Source organism: Apodemus sylvaticus, chromosome 21, assembly GCF_947179515.1.
Source record: "Apodemus sylvaticus chromosome 21, mApoSyl1.1, whole genome shotgun sequence".
Classification (NCBI taxonomy): Eukaryota; Metazoa; Chordata; class Mammalia; order Rodentia; family Muridae; genus Apodemus; species Apodemus sylvaticus.
Window position 1 is genome coordinate 23,658,880 of NC_067492.1, and position 20,900 is coordinate 23,679,779.

General features: G+C 50.3%; 2 protein-coding genes across 6 annotated transcripts; both read right to left on the reverse strand.

Annotated features, from left to right (window-relative positions):
* Window positions 1–5,360: 5,360 nt before the first annotated feature.
* On the reverse strand, window positions 5,361–7,088 carry Nrn1l (neuritin 1 like). Of its 2 annotated transcripts, none has more exons than XM_052166530.1 (3): window positions 6,697–7,088; window positions 5,890–6,001; window positions 5,361–5,751 (listed from the first exon to the last, which is right to left on the reverse strand). In XM_052166530.1, exons 1-3 carry the CDS (start codon window positions 6,782–6,784, stop codon window positions 5,466–5,468), a joined length of 486 nt encoding a protein of 161 aa, XP_052022490.1. In that variant the 5' UTR covers window positions 6,785–7,088; the 3' UTR covers window positions 5,361–5,465. The 2 variants fall into 2 exon arrangements, with proteins under 2 accessions (XP_052022490.1, XP_052022489.1); XM_052166529.1 differs by having other exon boundaries at window positions 5,890–6,004.
* A 60-nt stretch (window positions 7,089–7,148) lies between these two features.
* Window positions 7,149–19,475, reverse strand: Edc4 (enhancer of mRNA decapping 4). Of its 4 annotated transcripts, none has more exons than XM_052166525.1 (29): window positions 19,208–19,475; window positions 15,550–15,706; window positions 15,073–15,184; window positions 14,715–14,814; window positions 14,287–14,476; window positions 14,030–14,177; window positions 13,838–13,942; window positions 13,419–13,528; window positions 13,245–13,328; window positions 13,072–13,167; window positions 12,886–12,988; window positions 12,590–12,770; window positions 12,421–12,493; window positions 12,236–12,327; window positions 11,973–12,160; window positions 11,753–11,886; window positions 11,519–11,672; window positions 10,621–11,057; window positions 10,430–10,534; window positions 10,162–10,314; window positions 10,044–10,080; window positions 9,726–9,903; window positions 9,467–9,622; window positions 9,259–9,374; window positions 9,005–9,170; window positions 8,733–8,919; window positions 8,423–8,642; window positions 7,913–8,076; window positions 7,149–7,688 (listed from the first exon to the last, which is right to left on the reverse strand). In XM_052166525.1, the coding sequence occupies exons 1-29, from the start codon at window positions 19,287–19,289 to the stop codon at window positions 7,496–7,498; spliced, it is 4,221 nt and encodes a 1,406-aa protein (XP_052022485.1). In that variant the 5' UTR covers window positions 19,290–19,475; the 3' UTR covers window positions 7,149–7,495. The 4 variants fall into 4 exon arrangements, with proteins under 4 accessions (XP_052022485.1, XP_052022488.1, XP_052022486.1 ...); XM_052166528.1 differs by having other exon boundaries at window positions 11,594–11,675; XM_052166526.1 differs by having other exon boundaries at window positions 11,543–11,675.
* Window positions 19,476–20,900: the final 1,425 nt, after the last annotated feature.

Here is a 20,900-nt window from a genome sequence, read left to right on the forward strand (position 1 = left end):
GCCTCTGTTTCCCAGAGTGCTGGGATTACAGGCGTGGCGTTAATTCTTTTAGAATGTAATCCTAGTACTTTGGAAGCAGCAGCAAGAAAAACTTTAGTTTCTTTTTAATATATTTATTGTTATATGTAAGTACACTGTAGCTGTCTTCAGACACTCCAGAAGAGGGAGTCAGATCTCATTAGGAGATGGTTGTGAGCCACCATGTGGTTGCTGGGATTTGAACTCATGGCCTTTGGAAGAGCAGTCAGTGCTCTTGACCTCTGAGCCATCTCTCCAGCCCTGAAAGACTTTAGTTTGAGGCTAGCTTGGTATATATACTTAGGTCCTATTTCAATAAACAATTTATCAGTGTGTTCCCACATTTCTGTAATCCTGGCACTCAGGAATCTAAGTGGATGTTGCAGTGTCAGATCAAAAATAGCAAGGTTGCCGGGCGGTGGTGGCGCACACCTGTAATCCCAGCACTCTGTGAGGCAGAGGCAGGCAGATTTCTGTGTTTGAAGCCAGCCTGGTCTACAGAGTGAGTTCCAGAACAGCCAGGGCTATACAGAGAAACCCTGTCTTGAAAAAACCAAATCCAAAACAAAAAAACAAACAAACAAAAAAAAAAAACAAAAAATAACCAGGTTATAGTAGTTCTATTCTTTTGGTGATACAGATTAAGACCTCATCTCAAAACAGCAACAATGAAATGTGTTTCCCAAAGGGTAATGAAATTACTAAGAACATAGACTTGAAGTTGGCATGGTATGCTTTGGGAAGCATAGGTAGGTGGACCTCGGAGTTCAGGCCAGGATGGTCTGTCTATAGAAACAGGATACCCAGGATGCACAGGGACACCTTGCCTAAGAAACAGCAGGAGGAGGGGTGATAGCCAGAGTTGGGCTTCCCTTCTCAAAAGGGACAGGGAAGGTGGAATGGGGGGAGGACTTGCATGATGAGCTACTAGGAAGACAAGCAAGTGCTGATAGGCTGATACTGTGTTGTAAAGTGAATAAATAAATAATTTCATTTGATTTGGGTTTTTTCGAGACAGGGTTTCTCTGTATAGCCCTGCCTGTCCTGGAACTCACTCTGTAGACCAGGCTAGCCTTGAACTCAGAAATCCACCTGCCTCTGCCTCCCAGAGTGCTGGGATTACAGGTGTGCACCACCACCACCTGGCAATAAATAATTTTAATAACAACAAAAAAGGAGCATTGACTTTGGGGCCAAATCTGGGATCCAATCTCAGCTCTGACATTTCCATTTCTTGGGGAAGATGTCACCCTCAAGTCTTTCCATACGAATTTCCTATCCTTATAATGATTATAAACACATTATGATAATAATTTTTAACCTTACAGTAAAAAATAATATAGAAGCCCAGAGTTGATAACACTCACAAATCTATATGCTTTCATTTGTCAAGGTATTTGGCCAATAAATTAACCAGTATTTACTGTACCCGATATTCAGGTACTGATTTAGGGAAAACCACAGGCCTGGCAGGAAAATGTTCTGCTGTGATGGCACCTGGCCCCAGGACATCTCAACAGTCAACTACACCTTGTCTGTAGATCTACAGCCATAGAACACCGTGGCTGTGCTTAGACCTAGGAGGCTGTTCCCAGGCCAGGCCCCAGCATCTTGGCTATCATCCCAACCCTCCGCTCTAGCTCTGAGATAAAACCCATAAAGCCTTTAAGCCCCTGGCCAGAGAGCAAACGCTTCCCCCACTCATCCTCCCATCCCAGCCCATGGAAGAGTAGGGACTTAGGGAGCAAAGCATCAGGGTAAAAGTAGGTCACTGTAGGAGGATTGTAATCCCCAGCCCCAGCCCCAGCCCCACCCCCAATGGCTGGCCAGAACAGCCATCCCTGTTCTCTTAGAAGCATGCTGTTCCTGGCCATTTTCTAGGTCTAGAAAACTATCAGGATCTGAAGCCCCAGCACATCCCTCCCAACCATACGCCCCTGCTAAGGGAGGCATCCCAGAATGCCATGCCCTGGAATCCTTTAGCTCATCATGTTGACTATAAAATACCTATGGTGGAGATATAGATTCTTTCATTCCTTATTCTCTACACTGCACTTTTTATTCTTAGATTAGGTGCTAGAGACACAAAAAGCACCCTTTACCTTTGAGGAATCCACATTAGGAGATTTTCACTGGGATGTAGGCAGTCACAATCCAGTGTTATACTGAGAGGTCCAGTTCCGCGTCTATCTAGAGATATTTTCATTCAGCTTATATTCAGTTACAAAGTACTTCATAGAAGAGATGAGGCCAACTAAAAAACAGCTGTTTCTTTTTTTTTTTTCTTTTGGATTTTTGGTTTTTTCGAGACAGGGTTTCTCTGTATAGCCCTGGCTGTCCTGTCCTGTTTCTTATTGACCAAGGAGAACTAGGAAAGAATATTCTACTAAAAAAAATAGATGTGAACTGGGCATGGTGGTTCATGCCTTTAATCCCAACAAAGGCAAAAGTAGGTAAATCTCTGTGAGTCTGAAGCCAGCATGGTCTACAAATAAAGTTACAGGACAGCTAGGGCTACCTGTGCGCGCGCACACCCACACCCACACCCACACCCACACCCACACACACACACACACACACACACACACACACAATTGCCAGCAAGATGGTGACCTGAGTTCAATCCCCGAGATCTGTATAGTGGAAAGAGGGAACTGATTCCTGTTAGTTTTCTCCTGGTCTCCACCTGACCTCCACCTGTGTACTGTGGCACATTCACAAGCACCCTGGCTCATACCTACCCACAATAGATGTATTTTATAATACAGACATAACAGCCGGGCGGTGGTGGCGTACGCATGTAATCCCAACTACACAGAGAAACCCTGTCTCAAAAAATCAAAAAAAAAAAAAAAAAGTCTAGGTTAATGAGGGGCTGGGGTCTGGAGGTGGCTCAGAAGTTAAGAGCACTGACTGCTCTTCCAGAGGTCCTGAGTTCAGTTCCCAGCAACCACATGGTTGTTCACAACCATCTGTAATGGGATCTGATGCCCTTTTCTGGTATGTTTGGACCAGAAGTGACAGTGTATGCACGTACAGTAAATACATACATACATACATACATACATCTAATAAAGGGGGGCTGGAGAGATGGCTCAGAGGTTAAGAGCACTTGTCCCTCTTGTGTTCAGTTCCCGGCATCCTTGTACCTCACAAAGGTTCATAACTCCAATTCTAAGAGATGTAGCAATTCTCTGAGTTGGGGGCATCAGGCATGTGGTGTTCATAAATAAATGCAGGCAAAAATCACGCATATGAAATAAATGCATCTAAATAAAAATACATTTCTGAAAAATATCTAGATCAGTAAATCTGGGGACAAAGGTAGAGTCAGGGTAGAAAGAACAATGGCTCATGGGAGTATTCGAGCTAGGCGTAGTGGGAAGTGTTTAAGGAACTGGGGGAGGTAGTGTTTCTTCTGCACACTTGAGTGGAGGTCTTTAGAGATACCTGTCACCTCAGAGTCTAAGCAGATTTCATCGCACCTGTTCTCTGCCTGTCTGTCTGTCTTGTCTGTGCATGTGTGTAAACAGTCTCCTAGCATGAATGTTACAAGCCTGGTCTGCCAAGCTTCTTCCCAGAGGACAGCTAACAGCCTCTCTTATAAATCCCATATCAGCACATATTTCTGGTGCCACTTTTTATGACAAATTTTAATTTTTATTACTTATTTCTTTATGTATAAGTACATGTGCACACATATAACAATTCCTATGTGGAGGATAACTTGTGGGAGTCAGATGTCTTCTACTATACGACTTGCTGGCAGGTACTCACTGAGTGCTGGGTCATCTCATTAGCCTGTTCTGTGCGTGCATGTGTGCATGTGTGTGTGTGTGTGTGTGAGTGTGTATGAAGTGGGAGTGTGTATACCAAGGCCAACCTTGGACAGCATTCCTCAGGTGCTCTCTGCCTTGCTTTTTGAGGTAGCTCTCTGCCTCTCAGTGGCCTGGAGCTCAGAGATTAGGCTAGGCTGGCTGTCCAGTAAGAAACAAGAGATCCACTTGTTTCTGACTTCCAAGGGCTGGGACTACAAGTACATGCTACCATTCTGTTTTACATAGGTCCTAGGGGCCAAACTGAGGTCTTCACGTTTGTGTGGCAAGCACTTTGCTGAGTGAGCTCCCAGCTGTTCTGAAGCACTTATAAGGCTGCCCTCCATATGTGCAATCTATCACCTCCCATGTGCTATCTCACCTCCGAGACTTCCCATCCTCAAGGACTGGGTAGGCAGAGTTGGTTCTGCAGGAAAGCAGAGCTGGCTTATGCAGGACCTGGTAGGTAAGAGGGAAGGAACTTAAGCAAGCATCAGTTTCTCAATTCAGAAAGACAAGGGAGCGAATGGTAGAAGCCCATGAGGAGGCCATTACAATGTCCACAAATGTCCTAATTTTTAAGGCTAGGAATGGCAGCATATGCTTGCAATTCTAGCACCTAGGAAGAAGAGGCAGGAGGATCACTCCAAGGATCACTTGAGGCCAGCCTGCTCCAGGTTAGCCAGAGCTACACAGGAAGAACCTTTCCTAAAAAAGAAAAGGAGAAAGAGGAGGAGGAAGAAGAGGAGGAGGAGAAATAAATTAAAAAAAGAAGACACAGTGTTAACCTTCTCTGTTTTTTTGGCCCCAGTGCAATGAACAGGGGCTCTGCCCACACTCATAGTCTTCGCGGAGCACCGTTGCTTCCACAGTGCCTTCTTGAGTCATGCTATTTCCTCACTGCAAACCCCAAAGCGCAAACTTGTGGAGAGCAGAAGCCAGAGCACCCCTCTTTATGACCTCAGCTTCCGTAACCTCTGATCCTGTCAGGGGTTTGAGTTTACACTTAGACAGGGACTTCTGGCTGGGCTTCTCTTTGGACAGTCCAGACCTCAGAACACTGAGAACTGAGTCTAAGCATGTGTTGAAGGCAGAGGTTTAGTAGAGGGAGAAGCAGGTGACACATCAGGAGTCTGCAAAGAACCTGAGAAAGACCTCGGCTGGCCTCCTGGGCTGAGTAGTTGAGGGTAGAAGGTTGAGTTGGAGAACTCTTCTTACCCTGGGACCCCACTACAGTCCCCTGCCACCACTACCACCACATTTCTGCCAGGTTGGGAAAGGCAGATCTGCATTCTGGCAGATCTTGGGTATTTACCAGAGCTCCTGGGACCCAGGATGCTCATGGGACCTATAGCATAATGGAAAGAAACCTCAATACTGCCATCACAAAATGAATGTTTGTGGGGATGATTGAGTCCCTTGTGGAGCTTCCGAGGCACGCACATTCCATGGTGAGATAATTTCTGGGGGGTCCCTGCTTTAGCCAAGAGAGCTGCAGCCAGGAGAAAGGAACCAGTGTGGTGCAAATATAAATTCCTTTAATGAAAAGTCTGCACACTGCAGAGCTCACGTGGCGGCCACTGCATGCAGTGATGGGAGGTAAGGGCACTGTTGGCTGGCCAACCAGACTGTTTAGGCCAAAGGCCCCAGGAGGCATGCAAGCGCCAGAGCTGCAGCAAGCAACACAGGTGCTGGGGCTGGAGCCGGTGCAGGAGCTGTGGCCCGTAGTGTCTCCTGGTTGGTCTCTGGGCCGGCAATCCGCTCCCGAACACTCACAGGCGCGCCGCAGAGGATGTGCAAGTTATCTGGGTGTGGGGCACGGCGAGCTTCTTGCTGCAGTGACTCCCACACTGCAGCAGCTTCCTCTGGGCAGCCTGACAGGACCCGAGAGGCACAGGCATGGAAGTCATTCCAGGATCTGTAATAGAATGGGGTTAGGGGAGGTAGAGCACAAAGATTTGGACTGGGAAGAGACTCAGGGCCCCGAGGTTGTAGCACAGTTGCAGAGACTGGGGTGATGCCTCCCACCAACCCGTTGCCTCCCACCTGCTGGTACCTGCAGACAGTCTGTAGCTCGCCTCCGCGGCCCATGCCGTCCCCCAGGCGGATGAGACACTCAGCAAAGCCTTGGTATATGGTATCGCAGCGGTTTGGGCCCTCAGAGGCCACTGCTAGGTGGGGTACAGATTAGGAGTGGGTTGGAAATGGAGAATGGTTAATAGAGTAAGCTAGAGTCCATTTGTCAGGACCTTGTTTACCTGACACTGCTCTGGGGACGTGACTCAGCGTGAAGAGGTGCCCCCAAGGGAACTTCAGGGCACCTGGAGATCGCTTGTCTAACTCTCAAGGTAGGATTTGGACTGTGATGTACATAAAGGTGTGAGATGTGGGAAGAGAAAGGGGGTGTTGGGTCCCAGAGCTTAGTTCCTTCTCTGGTTCCTGGGACTCTAGGTCAAACAAAGATGGGTTCAGGGGTGTGGGTCTGGAAGCATGAGGTCATGGGCAGAAGGCAGTCCTCCTAGCTTCCCCCGCCACGTTTATTGCCTTGCTGAAGAGAAGTGTGTCTGCTGAAGCTGAGCAGGCAGGGTGGGGACCAAAGCCAGCCATTCTAAGCTCAGGGGTCCACGGCCTGAGCTCTACTAGGGGCCACAGACTCCCTTTGTCACAAGAGGGGCTACAGAATTTCAAAGGTTCTTCCCCAACGACTGAGCTGTTTGCACAGTACTTTCCATTCTGAAGCCACTATCACAAGTTCCTAGAGCCCTCACTGCACATCTCGAATTCCTTTGCTCCCATACCCTATACCCAGTCTGGCTAGGACCTGAGAGGGTTTGCAGCCTGGGCCCAGGACGCTCACACTCACCGAGTGGCAGTAGCAGTAACAGCGTCAGAGCACAGGGTAGTCCCTGACAGCGGCGGCACCAGTGGCAGTGGCGGCAGCAGCACATCATCCCTGGCTGTAAGCCTAGTGCAGGAGCTAGAGGCTTGGAGAGCTGCCTGTGGACCCAGCCCACAGAGGAAGGGATTCTGATTGGATGGGAGCTGGAGGCGGAGCATCAACCCAGCTGTCAGCCCCACCTCCAGTATCCAGATAGGCAGAGGAACAAGGAAGGACCCCAGAGGGCAAAACTGCCTGGAGAGGAGGAGGCAAGTTGATGCTCTAGGCGCTTTACCTGAATTGGACAGGGAGGTGTGAGTAGGCAGGTTATCAGATGAGAATGGGTGCCAGGGGACCCCAGGGTGGGCTGGTTTGGACAGACTTCCCCAACGGGAGGAAAGAATAGTCACATCAAAGACAAACTAAAACCACACACATACTTTTTATTCCAAAAGCCTTTAATTGAATTTCTCAATGTTTTTCAAAAACAAAAAGATCCAAATTAGAGGTAAAAAGGAACATGGAAAATTCAACTCAAGTGGTGTCACGATCTTGGGGTCATGCTTCAGGCATGGCAGGACCCAAGAAGACACAATCCGTGCCTTGGGCCCAGCCTAACCCTGCTGGTTACCACAATCAGGAAGCTGCTGCCAGTGTGCCCTGCTAGTTACCTCCCTCCAAATGCCAGAGACGACGGCCTGAGCAGGAAAGCAGCAGACATGGCCCTGCCTTGACTTAAACCTGCCAAGTGGCCTTCAGTGTCACCCCGTCTCTGTTTAAACGGCTAAGGGAGGGTCGGGGTCACAAGGCCATGTAACATTAGGCTGAGGCGGCGGGCAGCTTTGCCAAGTGAGTTGTGTGGCTCAGCCTGCAGGAACTGGAAGAGCTTCTGGCGCACCTGAGCCATGACAGAGCCCATGTGGTCTCGAGTGATGGGATCGCTGTGGTCCAGGTGCATCACAGCCTCTTCCAAATAGCTGGGGATGGGAAAAGGCTGGCTATAGCTGGATGCAGCAGAAAGGAGCGCCCCCTGGTGGCACTAAAGCCCAGAGGAATAATAAACATGAAACTTCATGGGAATGGGTGGAGAATATAGGTAGAAAACTTAGGGATGGGAGTCAGGGAAGAGTGGGTGTCTACTATGAACTGTTCTCTATCTCTACCTCTAGCTCACCTTCTGGTTCCTGACTGCCCCACTCACCTGAGCTTGAGGTCACTTCTAGTTCCAAGGTCAGAGGCTAGCTGCTGGATTAGGGAAAGGAGAACAGGCTGGGATAGTGGACAGGGCGGCTGCCCAAAAACCTGGGCCGGGTCCACAGTTTCACACACATAGAGCACCAGGTTTAGATCAGCAGCAGTCAGCGCCTGGAGTAGAACAAGATAGAATGCTTCTTATCTGAGGTGTATGGCCTATGGCCAGAAGACCAAAGTTGGATCTAAGAGTTCCAGAAGTGATGCTCAGAAACTCTGACAGAGTGGTAAGGCTACTTTAGAAAATCAGATTATGAAGTTTTCCTCAGAAAAGGTGGATTAAGGTAGAAGGAAAATGGTCTAGCATGAAGGAGCAACAGGGGCAACTGACTGAAGAGCCACGAGAGAATGAGTCTGCAGCGCAAAGACTCCTGGGGAAGTGGGCATACGGCATGTATACCTTGTCAGGACACAGCTTTGTCACGTGCTACTCAATTATTAAGGCCTAACACTATCATACCTGCTGGAAGGCCTGATTGAGGTGGCCCTGCTGCAGTAACTGCAAGATATGGGCTTGCTGGGCCTGGCAGTCAAGGTGGGCAGAGGGGACAGGTGTGCCAGCAGCCGAACGCATAGCCTGCATGATGCTGGACGTGACGGTGGCCTGCTGCTCCTTAAGTGCCACACTCACTTCACCCTTGACAATGCGCTGTACTTGTGCCAAGATTGATTCCTGCAAGCTGCAAAGGGAGGCGAGCCTGTGAGGTGGACAGGAAGCCTGTCCTGGCCCTTCCTGACCTACCACCTCATCCAGAGCTCAGCCCACACACCTGCCCACAGCCACATGCAGCTGGTGTTGCACCTCAGCCCGAACACTGCTAGACACGGTGGCCGCCATCTGCTCGGTGGCACTCTGCAGTGTGCTGACCAGGCCCCGAAGCTGGGCTAGCACAGGCTCCCGAGCTTCTTGTTCACGTGCCTTCCGGCTCTTCATGTGACTCTCCAGCTGCTGCAAATCTAAAGTGTAACGACGATGGGATGATAAAAGGGCAACACCAGAGCACAACCACTCCTACTACTTTGGGTTTTATGTGCCACTCACATTCCTGCGTGCCCAGCCTAAAGCTGTCATTGATTTGCTGGAACATAGCCTGGCAGCTCTTCTCAAACGCTGGCAATACCACACTCTGGAAGGCTTCTCGGTAGGCAGCCTGCATTGGTCCCTGTAACGTGTCTGCAGCCGCTCGGGCAATGGCATCTGTTAAGTTCTAAAATACAGGGAGGGGTCAAGGTGAAAGTCTGAGTTGGACCTGACCTGTGTGCAGCCACACTTCCCCACCTTGGACCCCGCATCACCTTGGACTTGAGTAGCTTAGAAATATTTTCTTTCATGCTGCCTTCCACAGCTGTAAGCTTGGTAGCCACGGAGTTGCTTAGCTGGCCTGCCACAGGCTCCAGACTTCTGGAGATACCTAGGAGAGGCAGGCAGATTGAACCAGAAGTTTGGAAGTGCCCTACACCCACCCACCTGGCCCCTTTGAAAGAAACCCCATGGAAAACTCACATGGAGGAACTGTTTTCTTGATCTCATCCCTTATGCTTCGCTCCAGCCGCCCAGCCACAGCTGAAGACAAGGCCTGGGACAGCTGCTGCGTCAGCTGCTCCTGCAGCTGCCCACCTCGGTGCTGCCCCTCAGCCAGTGCCCGCTCCAGCCGCCGTTCTGTGGTGGAGCTAAGGAACAGCCTACAACAGGACCTACGCCTTTCGTAGGCAAGAATGCTACCACACCTTTCTGTCATGCTGGGCCACCACCCCAAGGATACGCTCTTGCTCATGCCGTGTCTCCAGGGCACGTTCTACATGGTCTGTCACAGTACTCTGAAGACCTTCAAGTTGGGCACAGAGACGCTGGAGCAGCTCTTCTTGGTTGTGCCATAGCTCTGTCAGCTCTCTCTGCTGCTGCCAAATCAGTGCTGGCCAGTCTTCAGGGGGCTCTGCCACCTGCCAGAAGCACTGACAACTTACACAATGTCTGTCCTTCCTATCTCCACCCACCAAAAAAACCCCAAAGAAATAGCTCAGAGTCCTTCCCACCCTTGTGGGATGGAGTCCCATGGGCAGAAAGGTGCTCCCTTACATACCTGGTGCTCTGTGAGCCGGGATCCCACAGCTGAATCCCTACATAGGCAAAAAAGCATTGCAGGTCACATCAGGCAGCTTAGGAGACCACCCCTGGCCCTGGTCCCAGAGTCCTCCTACCCATCATCCTTCTTGCTTTTCCTCTTGAGCTTAGGTGAAGTCCGAGGGGATCCCTTGGTCTTCCAATCCTTGGCAGGCAGCCGTGGAGTAGAAATTTTGCTGCCAAAACCTCCTGAGGCAGAGGCAAGGCTGGCAACCTCATCATCATGGTCACTGTGGAGGGGAAGTGCCTGCTCACCTACTGTCCCCACTGCCAGCTCTCCTCCAATAGAGGACAAGTGGGGGTTGGGGGGATGGGGAGGGTGGGGGTGGGTGGGGACGCACTCACCTTTGCTCAGCGCTTGTGTCCTGACTGTCATGCTGCTGCAGCAGGTGATAAGGTGGCCTGTGGAAAGCCAGGCTTTTGTGCTTCTCCTGGAGGCCATTCCTGGGGCTAAGGAAACACACTGACTCAGTAGGGACTAATTCTAATGTACCCCCAGCCCGAGCATACTTTTCCCCCCCTAGCCTCTCTCTCACCTTTCTGTCAGTGTGCTGCAGGTCTCACGAGTAATGTCAGGTGCTGTAGGCCAGACTTGACTGTCAGGGCTTGCAACCTCCTGGGTCAAGGCTGCTTCCAGCAGGGAAGGGGTACTATGCCTATCCCCATCCCCAGGGCCTCCATCTAGACCAAGCTGAGAGCCAAGCTCGGGGCCTTGCCTGGGCCGAGGAGACAGCAGGTGTAGTGCTGAGGCAGCCGAGGCCATGCTGTCTGGCTCAATGAGGCCCTCAGGAACAGAGGGGCCAAAGCCACGGGATAGGGCCTCAGATGCGATTTCAGGAATGTCCTGGGACAGGGCAGTGGATGCTGAGGAGATCACATCAGGAGAACGTGTGCGACTCGGGGAGGCCTGGGGTAGCCCTAATGGCTCCACTTCCTGCAAATCCAAGGATAGTGCAGAGGCGGCAGTAGATACCTGAGAAGGGACAAAGATAGAGGCTTAAGTAATAAGGGCTAAGGGACACAAAAATAAGGTACTGGGATCTGACCTTATCTGACGGGCCATAATGTATCAGGAAAGAGATGCAAGTGGAAAGCCAGGCCACAGTACACAAGGGGTGGGGATGGGGGCTTGACAAGACGCCCTCCAGAGAACATGAAAGGCTGCCTTAACGGTTGAGGAAATGTGCCACTCCAAGGCCAAGCAGGGTGAGCAGAAAAATATGTAGGAACAGAGTGCTCCAGTCTTTCCCACTGCCCTCCACCTGCTGCTACGCAGTACTTTATACTCATGCATATCCCTCCCCTCCTCCTCCCTCCCTCCCTCCCTCTCTCTCTCTCTCTCTCTCTCGCTCTCTCTCTCTCTCTCTCTCTCTCTCTCTCTCTCTCTCTCTCTCTCTCTCTCACACACACACACACACACACGCACACACACACCTGACCAGGTCCCTTGGGAATCACTTTGTCAGCTGGGCCTGGGAGCAGGCCGGGAAGGAGGCTCCGAGGGCTTGCCTGCAGGCTGCCGCTGCTGTTTATAGTCAGGCTGCCATCTAGCTGTAGCTTGGGGCTCAGGGTCAGCTCCTCGGATGGCCTACTGGCAGAAAGGTAAGGCATTAGCAACTGTAATTCCTCACAGTCTGGCACTAGGCCCAATTCTGATTTTTGCCTTACCTGGGCAAGGAGGGGTCCATGGCTGAGGAGCTGCTCACAGCAGACACAGCTGTTAGCGAACTGCTGCTGCTGCTGCTGCTACTGCTGCTGCTGCTGCTGCTGCTACTGCTGCTACTGCTAGGGGATGCAGAGATCTGGGAAGATCCAGGGAATGAGCACTGAGGTCAGCTAATGGCACAGACATTACCAGACCTCTCTCTGTCAAGGGAGGGAGAAGTACCTGCTGCAGGGACGCGGTGGGTGTCATGAAAGCATCAGGTGTCATCAACTTAGGCTTGGTCTCACTGCTCAGACTGAGGAAGTCTGCAGGTGCAGGCAGCTCCACAATGCGCCGGAGGTCAGGCTGGGAACCATGAGCAGCTGAAGCTAGCCCTTCAGAGCCTAGTTCGGGTCGAGACTCTCCGAATGCTGTTGGGAAAGCCGCTGAGTAAGGTCTCAAGGCCACGTCAGTGGAACCTGTCTCCCTCCTGTTCCCGTACTCACTGAAGTCCTCATGAGCAGTGTGGGTAGAGAGCGGCGCCACCACGTCAGGGTTCAGCTGTGGCTGGAAGCGGATCTGCACATCTTGTAGTGCCCTAAAGAACAACAGAGGGGAGAACAGAATGCTCCAAAAGGCCAGTAGGGTAGAGGGACAGAGACAGGTTGTGGCAGGCCTCGCTGACACTCACTTCGTGTGCACACAGAAGAGCTTGATAAGCACGCCTGCCGCAGATTCCAAGGTGCCAGCTCCATGGGAACTCTCTGAAAGCACAGTGTGGACCATTAAGGCCTTGGCCTTCTCCGTTCATGGACGCTTCCCACGTACCAGCATATAACCCAGACCCCGGGGTCCCTCACCAGTCCCCAGACTGTCAGTCTCCTCTTCAGCAGGCAGGACCTCGGTGTGGCGCAGGCGGCAGCGACTCACAACCTGGATGCCGAAGCTCAGCACGGGGTGGGTGAGCAGGAACTCCGAGATGGAGCTGAAGCACGCGCGGCCCTCGTCCTGGTTCTGCAGCAGCTCCATCACATAGAGGACCTGCACGGCCACACACTCCCAACTCAAGCGCGGCTGGAAGGGCCGGGCCGTGTCCCGCCATCCTGACCTTCCCAGCCACGCCAGCTCTTCTCAATGTACCACCACAGCAGCTTACCTTCCGTTGCACATCACTAAGAATCAAGTACTCTGCTGAGAGGTCCAAGCAGACTTTGAGGCTGGGAGGCACACTCACTGAGCTGAAGATGTCTGGGGAGAAGCTAGGGAGCCAAGAAGCAGACTTAGTAAGACTGAGAAGTCAGAGACGCTACACCCCTGGTCTACTCCCCTCCTTCTAGTTTACCGGATGGTTTGCAGGCAGGTCCAGGACACTGTGCACCACATCTTCAGCTCTCGATTCTGGTCCGCGCCGGTGATGAGGAACCTCCAGAACGGGACCCTGAAAACAGGGCACTGACTGGTTACCAGCTAAATGCCCACTGAAGAGCCCACCTACTTGTCTACCCACTCACTCACTCAGGATCCTGTTTCTTATGGTTATCACAGAATAGGAGGCAAGAGAGAGGGCGCCCATCATGAGGCTTCCATTCATGCAGACACCTGCAAGCAGACAGGTGCGCAGTCTGAGTGAATCATCTGTCCATCTTTCTGAATAGAGCAGACACTAGTGTCTTTCAAATCTTGCCTTACCTTGGCTCATCCTGACCTTCAATATAGATCTGCCAGAACTTGACAAAGCCATCATGGCTTGCGGTAGCCAGGACTGTCCCATCAGGGGAGAGGGCTCCTTCACTCAGGCACTGCAAAGAACCCAAAAAGCTTTGCTTTGCCTTCTGACCAGAGGTAGGAACAAGCCCTTCCTAAATGAAGATGGTGGTGAGCTGGGCTGACCAACAGTAGCCTCACACTTCTGTGACTGACTGAAGCAGGCAGGCTCGACAGACTTGCAGAGCACGGCTAGATTAGGGACAGACTGTACAAGTGACAGCCGATTTGTCTTCAACGTCTCCATGGGCAACATACTGGTAAGGGCCCTGGGGCAGCTATGGAGATACAGAGTAGATGAAGAGCAAAGGGGGAGAGGCAGGGGACGTCTGCTGTAGACCTACCGTGCTGTGGCCTTTTACCACAATGAAACCCTGCTTGATCTGGCTGACATCCACGGGCCAGGTGCTGTGGCTGGAGCGAAGCATGTCCAAGTCCCATACCTCAGCCTAGGGAACAGGGAGGTACTTAGTCCACGCGCGCGCACGTACATACGGCAGTTCTGACCCTTCCTTCTCCACAGCCAGTGCTCTCACCCGGTCCTCATGCAGCAGGGCCACTGTCGGGCTGCTCTCCTCACAACAGTCCTCACTCTCCTCAGGGATGAAAGGGCACCAGATGATCCTCCGGAAGTGGTTCAGTACTGTACCCTCTGGCTGCCGGATATGGACTAAAATCTCTTCTCTGAGTAGGGAGTTAAGGCTAGATCTAGATGATGATGTAACCCTTAGCAGCCCTGGCCGGCCCTAGGCCCAGCTCTGCCTTTTCAGTCCCCTGGCCTGGGAATGGATACTGAATTTTACCCTTAACTAGAGCCAAGCGCCACACAAAAAGATTGCCAGCCTCATCCAGGCAGGCAAGCTGTGGAGAGTTGAGGTGTGCAAAAGCAAGATCGGCCACACTGCCTGTGAAACCCTTGAGCAGAGTCCGCTCCGAAGTGCTGACACTGATCACACGGACCATCGCGGAGCCATTGTTGGCAGCTGGAATCAGAAGAGCAGAGTGTCATGAGCATGTGCCTAGCCCAGGCAGCAGCACAGGAGCCCTGCCCTAGCCTGCCACCTACTGTCACCACAGAGTCTGCTTTTCCTGACCAGTTCCCCCAGCCCTGGGATGTCAAGGAAGCCTGAACAAGCCTCTGCTGTGCCCTAGCATCTGCGTACATCTGCATCTATGGAGCTTAGAGCAGAACACTTCCTTCTTCTCCATGTTCTTACTTACCCCTAATGGCGTATGCCAAGAAGGAGTTAGACACCGCAATCAGGTTGCCATAGTAGTATTTCTGCTCCCAGTCATACTTGGCGACAGGCTGGATTTTCACCTGAGAACTCAGAAGAAGGAAGGTTGAAGAAGCTGAGGGATGGAGTAGTTAACAATCCTGAGGACAGGACAGGTCCACAGGGCAAACCTAGCACCCAATGATATCTCCTATATCAATCAGATTTCCACAGAGGTTTGGGGGTCAACACTGCTTTTCTGAAAAGAAGGTACACTCTTTGTCAAGGTGGTTCCCACAGGAATCGGCAGCATGCGTGGGCGCACTTCCACACAGTGCACGCCACAAAATCCTGGTACCCACCTTGTTGCTCCCCCGTGCCTTGCTGGAAATGCTAGAATCACTGCTGGCCACAATTTCCACTTCCTTGGCCAAAATCCCAATGCATGTGGAGCTGTCATCTCCAGAGAGGCAACTGGAAGAGGTACATAAAACTAGTTCTTTGTTCATCAAAAGACTCAGTTAAAGGGGCTACGTACATACTGACCCGATGAAGATGTCTAGTCCCAGCCTCCCAGCTCTGCCCGGTTCCCACAGACACAGTTCTCCTTGCTCATCTCCCACCTGACACGTGAGGTTAATTCCATTCTACACTAGGCACCCAGGCCAAGCCTTTAGCTTGTCCTCATCTCTTCTCTTAGCACTTAGTGAGGTACAGTGCTCTGCCTCAGATCATCCATAAGAGAGGAAGCAGAGGATGACTGCCCATTTGACTTTCTTATCCCTATGGCTAAGAAAAACCTGCAAAGATATCATTATTACTATTTCTCAGGTACTCACATGACCTGCTTTTCCTGCAGGTTAATGGGTGGCATAGTCCGTATACCAGGTTTGTTTGTTGAGTTACCATCACCTGAACTGAGTGGGTCTGGGACCAAGAGCCCATTGAGGTCTCCATTATAGGCACTGGATGGCCTTTGGCTTTCAGCATTGGAACCTAGAGAAAGAAAAGGACACTGTGAAAAGGTAGCTTTGCCTACCATGAGCTGCTTCTATAGCTCTAGACCACAAAGTACCAAGAACATTTGGTACTTTGTGTGGAAGGTCCTTTGTTCATTCTTCATTCAGTAAGTATGGTTATACAGCAGGACTAAGGATGAACATGAGACTCTTCTACCTATGGGGGGGGGGGTACAGACTAGCAAGACCTTCTAATGGGGCCAGAGGCACAGCTTAGTGGTAGCATGTTTGCCTGCTTATTTACCATATGTGAGGCCCTTAGTTTGATCTTCAGCACCAAAAACCAAACAAATAAACTCACCCCCGAAATTAGGCCAGTTAATATTTGGGCTAAGAATAGCAAACAAACTTGATTTGAAGGAGGGTATGAGAACAATCAGGATTATCATAGCAATTGTATTTACAACTTACAAACATGGGAAATGCGGGGATTGTGGCACATGCCTGCAATCTCATCATTTGAGAGGATGAGACTCATCATTTGTGAGTTCTGGGAGATGCTAGGCAATATATGAAGGTCAGACTAGCCGAGACTACATAATGAAATCCTGTCTCAAAACAGAAAGAAGTCAGAGAAATGGCTCTGTGTTTAAGCTGCAATTGCTATTCTTGCAGAGGACCTAGGTTCAATTCTTAGCACCCACATGGTAACTCCAATTCCAAGGGATGTGGTACCTTCTTCTGACCTCCTCCGAGCCTACATGTAGTACACATACATATAGGCAGGCAAAACACACAAACAATAGAATAAATCTAAAACAAATAATCCAGAAAGAAAACATGGCAAGGGTAGAGGCTGAAAATGCCTGAGATGAGGAGGCTAGGCCGTTTAGCCTCTTTCTGTACACGGAGCCAGAGAGCCTCATCACCTCTGCCCATGTTTGAGACAGGACCTTCCTGTGTAGTCAGATGGCCTTGAAGTTGACATCTTCTTGCTTCTGCCTCCTAGGTGCTGGAAATACAAGTACATGCTGGCACACTTGGCTCTACAAGGGTTTTATGTTTCACATAGTCAGCTGTAGCTGGTGGACCGACTGCTACAAGGCAACATAGAGAACACCTGAGTCTGTGTGAGATACCAGAACTCAAACACAGTGGTGTTTGTGGAGAAGGGTTCCTAATGCAAAGAAGGGGTGGGTAGGTGGGTGGGTCTGACACACTGAAGTAGTTAACAAGCCACCTGGGGCAGGTAAACTCATGGGGAACTAGACAAAGGAGAGAGAAGCTATGGGCATGTGGTGGGGTATGGAATCAGGAATGACATTATTTTGGATGTTTGCAGTGGCTGGTCCAATTACTACTTAGTGCTGAGGACTGAGTCCCAGACATCACTTGCATGCTAGGTGGGTTTTTGTTATTGTTTAGGGGATAGGAGGTAGTACTAGGGATGGAACTCAGGGCTTTATTTACATATGCTAGACAACTGCTCTACCACTGAGCTATGTCTCCATTTATGTAGTTCTTTATTTTCTTATTTATTGAGATTGGGCTTCAACATGTAGCCTGAGGTATCTTTCAGCTGACAATTTTGTTTCTGCCTTCCAAGTGCTGGGACTACTGTGATTGCCACTATGCCTGGCTTCTTGGCTATGTTTCAAAAAGTCATTAACTCAGATACTTCCCAACCTCCCAGCTAGCAAGAAGGCACTTCAGGAAAAGACCAAGTTTTCAGTCAAAAAAACAGTCTTAGGTCTGATAAGTCCTTCAAGGAAGAGACAAGCAAAAGCTACTTGAAAAGAAAACCACAGTGGGCAGTGGTGGCACACACCTGTACACCTGATCTCAGCACTCTGGAGGCAGAGGCAGGTGAATCTCTGAGTTTGAGGCCAGCCTGGTCTACACAGAGCAAGCTCCTAGCTGGGGCTAGACAGAGAAACTCTATCTCAAAAAACAAACAAACAAACAACAACAAAAAACCAAGTACCAGTCACTAAAGATTTAAATGGAAAGATCCTCTATCTTTCACTAGGGCTAGAACCACTCTAGCAGTCCACTGTGAGGATAAGCAGGCCTAGGTGATACAGTGAATCATGCCAGGCTCTACAAAGTCTGTATATATATATATACACATATATACACACACATACATACACACACACAATGTGCTCGGCTGACGGTGGGCACCAGAGGCACTAACCAGCTTCTGAGTCAAGGGAGCACACACTGAAAGCACAAGGCCCAGACAGCTCAGACAGCAAATTGATTACCTGATATTATTATTATTAATATTATGTGTCAGCTAAACCCACTAGAGAGTACCAGTGCCCGCTTTAGCAGTCTGGATTCCACCAGCAGGCATAAAAGGTGTGAGAAAAGAATCAGTTCTCAATATGTACATCATTATCCCTGGTCAACCACCAATGTTCAAACATCTCTGAATCACACTGAAACATCTAGTTTTTATACATACTATGTCCTTTTTGTAATATGTGTCTTTTTTCTTTTTAGGTTTATTTATTTAAAGTGTGTAAGAACACTGTAGCTGTCTTCAGACACACCAGAAGAGGGCATCAGACCTTATTACAGATGGTTGTGAACCACCATGTGGTTGCTGAGATTTGAACTCAGGACCTCTGGAAGAGCAGTCAGTGCTCTTAACCGCTGAGCCAACTCTCCAGCCCAATATGTGTCTTCTACATAAGTGCCTCGAGGACTTTTCCTGGTATTCAATCGCCTGTCTATAGTATCTAAACTTGCCTTAACAGTCTCCTCTCAAACCAGCCCTCTATCTCCCTCACCATTATTTCCCCATTCCCATCACAGTACCCCAACAATCCTCTTTTACAATAACATATTGCAATGCTGTTGGCTTTCCGTCCTGGGAACTCTCATCTGGGAAGAGTAGCTTCAAGGAGGATACTGGGAGCCCAAGTAAAACTCGATGAATTGGGAACATATGGGCTTGCAGACGTTTGGAACCTAATCTAATCAGAGCCTGTCTGTGATCTGCCTTCAATAAAGTAGAAACATGAATCTGGGGTTGTCCACCTTTTGCCAGAAAATCGGTTTCAGAGCAACATCAGGCCTGGAGTATACACTTTTGGGGGAAAGCCAAGTTGCAGGGCGGGCACAGAGGCTCTTCAGCATACCACTTAATTCTAGGCCTAGAACTCGCTAAACAGACGCTGCACCAGGCCTCTGAACCATGGCGAGAAGGGACACGGGGCCAGTACTCAAAACACTGGAGTTTGGACGCAAGGAAACCAGATGGATAGGGTGGATTCCGAGGAGGGTCCTTACCTTCACCCAAAACACTTAACAAGGCAGAATGGTCTGGCATAGGATGAGGAGGGGTAACACCCAGGGGTCTGCGCCATTCTCTGGATATACCTAGGGATCATCCATGACTCCTGTCCTCCGCAATCAAGCCGGAGGATCCGGAGTCTGGCTAGAGGAACCTGCGGCACCCGAAAACGGTTGAGATGCACGCCATACATCCACACTTCGCTAAGAGCCTACCCACCCCATCCCGGCTCACCTCCGGCGGGCCGGTCCAGTTTGAGGATGTCCCGCAGATGCTGCGTGGCGTCCTCAATGTCGATGCTCGCGCAGGAGGCCATGGGCCCAGCCACGAGAGAGTCCTGCTCACCCGACGTTAGTCCCTCTACCCCCGCTGTGTCCAATTTCACCCAGCCACAATCCCGCTAGAGCAGGAGGCAGAGCACTACACAAAACCTACCCGCAGTTCGCAAACCGCCGCCCGGACTGCGTCCGTAAGCCCTGCCAACCCCACCAACCGCCTCCACTTCCGGTCCGACCGACTTTCGCTCCCGGAACCTACAACGACCGCAGAAGAAAGGTTCCGATCTCTGGGAGACCTAGTTCCTACCAGAGACAGCCTCTTTAGACTGCTTGCTCCTGTGTAGCTCAGTAGTGGGGTAAATTTTACATGGCTGAGAAAGAGCAAATGTAGTCACAGAGCATTGGGTTGCCTAAAACCCAACTATCTCTGGAGATCTAACCCAGGCCCTAGACCATTCTGATAAATTCTGGACAATGGCACAATAAAGCCAACTTTACCACTCAGTAACTTTTCAGCCCTTAAATAAGGCGAACTGGTTAAGGGTCTGTTCTCCCCAAGGAGTAAGCAAGACCAAGGCATCTGAGAGATCATTAGCCCCAGGAAATGCAAGGGCAGGGGAGAGAGTTTCTACCACAAAAACTGTTCCCAGTAACCCTTTGTCCCAAACGGCAACTTTAAGTTAGGAATAAAGAAACCATTGTTTACAAACACCTCTTTATTGCAGACATTTCAGGCACAGGTACATGGAAGAAGCTTGTATTGCAGATTTTATACAGGGTGGATTAAGAGGCAGCTGGCATCTACCTCTCTCCCACCCTGACTTCCCCCAATACACAGCAGCTTAGAGAGCAATCCCACTGGAACCTCCTGTGTAGTATCCATGACTATGCTGGTGTAACCAGGCAACCTGTGGAGTATGCCGAAGTTTTTACTCTCCCCTCACAGTGCAGGATAGTGGGGAGGGGGAAGCTTTCAGGTGTGCGGAGCCAATCCTAAGCCCCAAATCCTAGGCTTGTTTCTAGCTTGCAATTGCTATTTTGGTAGCTTTATACTACCCAGAGGTCTCGAGGATGAAAAGCTATATTCGTGCTGAGCAAGACCGGTGCCCAGACTAGGAAACAGGGCAGAAACTGCCATAATAGTTAAGACTTCCTGGGAACTGAAGAGAGTACAGGGTGTGTGGAAAGTAAGGAGATGGTGTGTAAATGCCCTACAAAAGTCTTGAGGGGAGAGCTAGAGCAAGACCCCTTCACACCGACCCTTCCGTAGTGTGGAATTCATACTCCACCCAGTGGGGCCTGGCTGATACCCCAGGCAGGCATCATAGCATCTGCAGAATGTGGGCATCTGACTGTCATTGATTTTGGGTATAGAGCAGGCCTCTCCATCTGGGACTTCAACCCAGAGGGTATAAACATGGGAAGTCATATTTGCTAAGGCCTTTTTAGCTGCTACAAAATTATCTACCCTGGTACTAGACCCAAATCTACAGAGCAGAGGCCACTGGAGGTGTCAGAGCTGACTGAAGAGCCTTCAGTTCAAGAGAAGCTTCAGGCCAGACCTGCTTTCCAAAGACCTGGGGCTGCAGAGAACTCTGCCCCAGCCGACTTGAGAGCTTAGTTGGAACTGCCACTGGAGTGAATTTGCT

What these genes read in the sequence shown, in the direction of transcription:
- Nrn1l (XM_052166529.1), bottom strand. Translation starts at nt 6,784, where the DNA reads ATGATGTGCTGCTGCCGCCACTGCCACTGGTGCCGCCGCTGTCAGGGA. An exon ending in GTTACTGCTACTGCCACTCG is followed by an intron (nt 6,005 to 6,696) that starts GTGAGTGTGAGC and finishes TACCCCACCTAG; the next exon opens with CAGTGGCCTCTGAGGGCCCA. An exon ending in GAGCTACAGACTGTCTGCAG is followed by an intron (nt 5,752 to 5,889) that starts GTACCAGCAGGT and finishes ATTCTATTACAG; the next exon opens with ATCCTGGAATGACTTCCATG.
- Edc4 (XM_052166524.1), bottom strand. Translation starts at nt 19,289, where the DNA reads ATGGCCTCCTGCGCGAGCATCGACATTGAGGACGCCACGCAGCATCTG. An exon ending in CTGCAGGAAAAGCAGGTCAT is followed by an intron (nt 15,185 to 15,549) that starts GTGAGTACCTGA and finishes TACCTCTTCCAG; the next exon opens with TTGCCTCTCTGGAGATGACA. An exon ending in TAGGCTGGGCACGCAGGAAT is followed by an intron (nt 8,920 to 9,004) that starts GTGAGTGGCACA and finishes GTTACACTTTAG; the next exon opens with ATTTGCAGCAGCTGGAGAGT.